This window comes from Choristoneura fumiferana, chromosome 30, assembly GCF_025370935.1.
Source record: "Choristoneura fumiferana chromosome 30, NRCan_CFum_1, whole genome shotgun sequence".
Taxonomy (NCBI): domain Eukaryota; kingdom Metazoa; phylum Arthropoda; class Insecta; order Lepidoptera; family Tortricidae; genus Choristoneura; species Choristoneura fumiferana.
In genome coordinates this window covers 7,719,194-7,725,925 of record NC_133501.1, presented here as the reverse complement: position 1 = coordinate 7,725,925, position 6,732 = coordinate 7,719,194, and the positions used below count along the sequence as shown (strand labels likewise).

Below are 6,732 nucleotides of genomic sequence, written 5' to 3'. Positions count from 1 at the left end.
AGGTCCTACCACCTGCAAAGATAAGTAAAATGTCTAAAAACCTTGAATGTACCAAATCTTGCAGCTGAAGTTTGTTTACATTTAGTTAAATATTTATCGAGACCAAGTTTATTCCCCCTCTTCTGTTGATCACAATTTCTAGGTGGTGCGATTGTCAGAGGAGGAGCAACAGAGAGAGATGGAGGCGCGGAAGGAGTCGGAGAACTATTTGCACGCCCTCGTGCGCTGCGAGAAGTGCTTCAAAGGGTCCTCTCCATGTTCACCTACGAGAACCATATCAAGGTTCACGACCCGGTCAGTACCATACGAGTGTGGCGATATTTTTAACCCCCGACGCAAAAAGAGGGGTGCTAGTTTCACCGCTTTGTGTGTCTGTCTGTGGCACCGTAGCTCTTAAACAGGTGAGCCGATTTGAATGCGGTTTTTTTATTTGGAAGAAAGTTTTCTAGCGATGGTTCTTAGACATGTTTCATCAAAATCGGTTCAGCCGTTTTTGAGATATTGCACTTTGAAGTGACAAAGTCGGGGGTTTTCCATCTTTTCGTTGATTAGGTTAGTTGACAAAATCTTTTTTAGCCGACTTAAAAAAAAGGGAAGTCGGTCATAAAACAATGTAACTAAGCCGTATTTGGGCTTCATGGAATCTTTGTGAGATGTACTTTGGCAACAATTCACTAAAAAGTAAGATAAATAGTAAATTTTAATAAAAAAGTAATACCAACTCCAAAAAAAAATTTACAATAAATCATGTCTAAGATCCATCGCTAGAAAACCAGCTTTTAAATAAAAAAAACCGCATTCAAAACGGTCCACCCGTTTAAGAGCTACGGTGCCACAGACAGACACACAGACACACAAAGCGGTCAAACTTATAACACCCCTCTTTTCCATCGGGGGTTAAAAATAGAACCAACTACAAAAAACTTGGTAATATTTTTCTACTAGTTTGAAGTCGGTGCCTCAGCACGAGCCAGCAGGAGTGGAACTATAGTCGTCTACCTCACATACATACTACATATTGGTCTTCAATCACTCTTGCTGAGGCACCGACTTCGAGCTATTAGAAAATTATTTTCAAGTTTTTTGTAGTCAGCTCTGTTTTTGTTTAAAAAAAATCTGATAGTAATCTGAAAGTTTTTACTAAAGATATTTTCACTGTAGCGTTTTTCCCAATTTGAATCGACACAAACAGTGTCGACAGAGCTCCGGTAAGGCGGAGCTCCTACTTCGATATGTTTTTCACTTCAGGCCTCTAATCGTTGCTAATATTTCTCACGAGCGTAGCGAGGGTTGCAAATGTACATTTAAAGTTTTTTTTGTCAGGCTCTGGGCCCGAACGAGTGTCCTCTGTGCCAGTGCCGCTTCAAGTGGCCCAACAAGTGCGCACGCACCTCATCGAGTGTCACCAACTGAAGTACGTCTGCAAGGAGTGCAAGTTGGTCATCCGGGGCAGGTCAGCTTCCTGACACAAAAAAAAAACAAAAAAAAGTTATAAATAAATAAATATCATGGGACACTTGACACCAATTGACCTAGTCCCAAACTAAGCAAAGCATGTACTATGGACACTAGGCAACGGATAAACATACTCATATAGATAAATACATATTAAACATCCAAGACCCTATAACAAACATTCGTATTAGTAATACAAATATCTGCCCCGGCCGGGGATTGACCCCGGGACCTCAAGCTTCGTAGTCAGGTTCTCTAACCACTCGGTCATCCGGTCCCGGGTTCGATTCCCGGCCGGGGCAGATATTTGGATGTATACGACTGTTTTTGGGTCTTGGATGTTTAATACGTATTTAAGTATGCATTTATCTATATGAGTATGTTTATCCGTTGCCTAGTATCCATAGTACAAGCTTTGCTTAGTTTGGGACTAGGTCAATTGGTGTCAAGTGTCCCATGATATTATTATTATGTAAGGTTTATTCTTTCATTCTTGCAATAATTTTGTTCATCAGATACATGGCGGTGATGCACGCGCAGTTCCACGCCGGGAAGACGTGGGAGTGCAAGCACTGCCCGCTCACCTTCAAGTGAGTACCAGCGAACGAAAGGTTCGTCGCACGGACAGACAGACACACATAAAGGCCACGTTACTGTGCGCCATGAGATACAGAGTTCGTCTCCATCAAAAATTCCGGAGCGCCCAAGGTGTTCAAAAATATCGATACAGAACTCTAATACCTTAATAATAGAGTGCATGTGCCACAGATATATATTACACTAGATTAACGCAAACACCTCAATCGGTATGAAAACCAACCGTGTCACTTTTTATATCTACTGTGACGTCTTAAGACCGAATTAGCGATGTGAATTCCCCGATGTCCGCGCAAAATCGAGTCTAATGCGCAGCCCGCCCGCGCCGTGGGGCTCGAGACAGTCACTAGTCATGATAAGTCAGTTAGCGGCCTTTATCGACGTTTGGTCGGGGTTCGGACACGCGAAGTAGATGTATTTGCGGAATCTAGTGTAATCTATGGTACTATTCAATGGAAAAATCAATTGTGTAAACAAATGTGGTGACTGACATTGACACTTGACTGACGACTGGCTGACTGACTGACTGACGTTGGCTCTAGTGATGTGAAAGCTCTTTAAGATACTTCAATCAGCAGTAAATAATTATTTTGAATTTACTCATATTTCATTATTATTGTTTTCCCTAAGTTTAATTTTAAAAATGGCGAATCACGTATTCTCTTAGTCCTGTTCAAGAGTCATTCACAATGTTTCCATGTCCCTTTAAACATAAAATGTTTAATAGCATTTTCACGAAGTTTTAGAATTAGGTATATCTTCAAATATATATACCTAACGTTTTTTCCATACAAACTTACACTCCCCTTTATACCCCTTTAAGGGTAGAATTTTTAAAATGGTGAAACATGTATATCCACTTATATTATTTGACGTATATTTTCCCAAGGTTTATGATGGAGTATTTTAGAATTGAAAGGGTCAGTTAAAATATGGATTAATTTAGAATTTTTTGCTGCTTAAGTAGCGTAGTAGAAAAAGGCAACCTGAGATATGTGTGCACAGGAGAAATTTGTATCTTGACTCCTGTCCAACGGTGGTGTAGGGTTATAGTACGCAGTACGATTGCTGAGGACCTAGGTTCGATTCCCAGCGCTGGTCTCTTTTCTGGTTTTCTGTGCATCCATGTCTCAGTTTGTATTTTCGATATAATTTAGAAGAGGCATTTTTAAATTTACATAAGACAGGGAAATGAGAGTAGACACAGGAAGTGATTCAAAATGATTGTTTGTCCAACAATGGACTCCACAGTAAATATGATAAGTACTAGTAAATAGAAATCTACATAATTTCTACTATAATACTCTTTTATCGTCCAACTAGTGTTTACCCACGGCTTCGCACACGTAAATCATTAGTCCAACAGCTGAAATACCGGGATTTTTAAAAATTGCCGTGGGATTCCCGAAAATTAAATCGTTGTTTTCATTGACATTACATTAAAAACAATCATGGTAAAATTTCATGACTCTAAGCCCAGCGGTTATTAGTTCGAAATTTTATCCCTATCTCGTGGGAATATCGAAATAAAAAGTAGGCTATGTTTTATTCCAGATGTCAAACTATCTATATACCAATTTTCATGACAAAGCTGAGCGGTTGTCATTTCAAGATTTATCCCTATCCCATGGAATATCGGGATAAAAAGTATCCTATGTTATCTAACTTTCCAGCCGTTTCAGCGTGAAGAAGTAACGAACATATTCACTCACTCACTCACAAACTTTCACATTTATAATATTAGTAGGATTAGTAGGATAGTAGGATAGGATTAGAACCTTTATAAACCTTCATTAAATAGTGTAACTTAACACAAATAATTAATATCTACGAATAAATTAATTTGCAGAGCCAGCCCATAATTATCGTAGGTAAGGTTGGTTCAGTCAAATAATTAATTTTGTTGGTACAGCACTAAATTTCCAGAGACTAGACCGACCATAGACCAACTTCGGTGAGGAAAAATTATCATGTCAATTTGACAAATATAACGGATTTTCGTCTTCCATTTAATTCTATAAAATAAACATATTTACACGATTATTTTAATGATAAAATGATTGTTAAAAACAGTGCTGAGCTCATTGAGATGTGAATATGATCGGATTGGCGTTCAAATGTAAGTAACTACGGAGTAATCGTGAAAAAATGCTTTGTTTACACAATTGATTTTTCCATTGAATAGTATTATATATCTGTGGCATGTGCCGATATTTTTGATGACGATGCGACTGTACAAGTATCTTAAAGTTGTCAATGGTATTTTTTTTTTTGTACAATTTAAAGTATACTTATACAAACATAAAATCAACTTTTTAATCTAGGTTTTTGCTACAGTTTACGTCTCCTGGGTCACCTATTAAAAGTGTCATTTTATGGGGTACAAATCCATTAAAAGTTAGGAGTTGTGACAGTTTTAAGGCAATGCTTTCACGGCTCATCTAAAAAGCATGCTAATAAATAAAATTTTGATTTATTTTTGTAACAAAGTGTATTACTGATGTCTCCTGTTACAGAACAGAATAACAATACTAAAAAGTTGATTGACTCATTTTTAAGTACGTAACATTTTTTTTTAATTCATTCATATTTAGCTAAAGAAACTTTTTTTTATTTAACATTAAAAAACTTATTTCATTTCAGAAAACAGTCAACATTTTACACGCACCTCCGCATCAACCACTCGACAGAGAACGCGCTCGGCGGCACCTGCGACATCTGCGGGGAAACGTTCACCGGCGCCATGGGTCTACGCATGCACAAGACTCAGACGCACAATAAGGTGACTCAGACACGCTATGGGGCTTAAACACGCTGTTTGGTGACTCAGACACGATATGGGGCTTAAACACGCTGTTTGGTGACTCAGACACGATATGGGGCTTAAACACGCTGTTTGGTGACTCAGACACGTTATACAGTGACTCAGACACGTTATACAGTGACTCAGATACGCTAAACTACGACTCAGATACGCTACACGGCTACATGGTGACTCAGACATACTATACCTTGACTTGGTCGCGCTATGCGGTAACTCAGACATACTATACCTTGACTTGGTCGCGCTATGCGGTAACTCAGACACACTATACGGTGACTCAGACACGCTATGCGGTGACTCAGACACACTATACGGTGACTCAGACACGCTATGCGGTGACTCAGACACGCTATGCGGTGGTAGACTTTTTTTTACATTCATAAGAGCCACGCAATACGGTGACGCGGAGACGCTACGGGACTTGGACACGCACAGAACAGAGCGCTTATGTGTGGCAACACATGTTGAGTTTAGGCCGTTTTTGGTGTCCTGTCGTGTCACCACGTTCTTAACTTAGTTTTATGGTTTTATAGTCTTATTAGTAATAAGCCCCCCCCCCCCTCTAAAGGCGAATTCATACGCCATCCAGTCGGTGGCACCTTTTAATAATCAATTCACTATGATTTCCTTGACCAAAGTATGAGATGACAACACGACATTAGTAGCACAACGTTTCCACCCTTGGTCATGATTCAATTTGTTCGACTGCACACGCCTCTGGAAACGGACGTGAGCTTCTATGGGCGTGTACATGTAAAACAGGGTCGGTACTATCCGGGCCGGTAAAGAGTGGCACCCGTTCAAAGTCAAAGTCAAAATATCTTTATTTAATTTAGGCTATAACAAGCACTTATGAATGTCAAAAAAAAATCTACCACCGGTTCGAAAAACTTCTGCTGAGAAAGAATCCGGCAAGAAACTCAACAAGGTATATTTTTTTTTAAACAGATTTACAATATTATTAAATGATTACGTTAATTTACATTTATTTTTTCTAGAAAGAAATAAAGGCGTTGAAATGCCTGATATGCAAGATACAGTTTGAGAACAAGGACGCGCTGGACCGCCACTACCTGCCCGACAACGACTGCGATCCTAAACTGAGGTAAAAATACTGTTTTATCGAAAAAAAAAACGGAAAGGCGTTGTGGTTTTTTTTTCTTTATTATTTTGTTAAATAACAGAATACATTGTTTAAAGAAATTATCTGCCAAACAGTCTGCATGTCAGTTTGACATACGCCTCTTAGTCTGCGCTTACACCAGAGATGTGCGAGGAATGTGTTTTTTTTTTTTTTTTCATTAAAAGCATTTATACCTACTGAGTTGGCAACGTTGCATTTTTATTAGTTTTTTCTCGATTAATCCATAAACAAAACACTTAGAAAGCCTTGAACAAGAAAAGTTGCACTTTGCTCCCTCTCGGGCAGGGAGGAAAAGTTACTTTTCTGAAGGAGAGGTGTGAAAAATAAATATCACGTGACACCAATCGACCTAGTCCCAAACTAAGCAAAGCTTGTACTGTGGATACTAGGCAACGGATATAAACATACTTATACAGATAAATACATACTTAGATACATATTGAACATCCAAGACCCGAGAACAAACATTCGTATTATTCATACAACTATCCTTGCCTTCCCGGCCGGGAATCGAACCCGGGACCTCAAGCTTCGTAGTCAGGTTCTCTAACCACTTGCCATCCGGTCGTCATCAATAACTCTAACCCCCTGTTTCACCACCAATTGATTAATTTAACTGACGGATAAATGTGATGCCGTCTCTGTTTGTTTTGTTCGAATAGACGGAGACGGCATCACAATCCGTCAGTTAAAATTAATCAATGGGTGCTGA

The 6,732-nt window shown here is 39.1% G+C and overlaps 1 protein-coding gene across 1 annotated transcript; it reads left to right on the top strand.

Annotated features, from left to right (window-relative positions):
- Positions 1–247: 247 nt before the first annotated feature.
- Positions 248–5,985, top strand: LOC141444505 (zinc finger Y-chromosomal protein 1-like). The gene is made up of 5 exons (XM_074110053.1): positions 248–294; positions 1,324–1,453; positions 1,971–2,045; positions 4,696–4,834; positions 5,875–5,985. Exons 3-5 carry the CDS (start codon positions 1,975–1,977, stop codon positions 5,983–5,985), a joined length of 321 nt encoding a protein of 106 aa, XP_073966154.1. The 5' UTR covers positions 248–294; positions 1,324–1,453; positions 1,971–1,974.
- The last annotated feature ends 747 nt before the right edge of the window (positions 5,986–6,732 follow it).

Bases quoted from the DNA above. Each gene is read 5' to 3' on its own strand.
- LOC141444505 (XM_074110053.1), top strand. From the start codon at position 1,975: ATGGCGGTGATGCACGCGCAGTTCCACGCCGGGAAGACGTGGGAGTGC. The intron at 2,046-4,695 runs GTGAGTACCAGC...ATTTCATTTCAG, and splicing joins CACTGCCCGCTCACCTTCAA to AAAACAGTCAACATTTTACA. The intron at 4,835-5,874 runs GTGACTCAGACA...TATTTTTTCTAG, and splicing joins AGACTCAGACGCACAATAAG to AAAGAAATAAAGGCGTTGAA.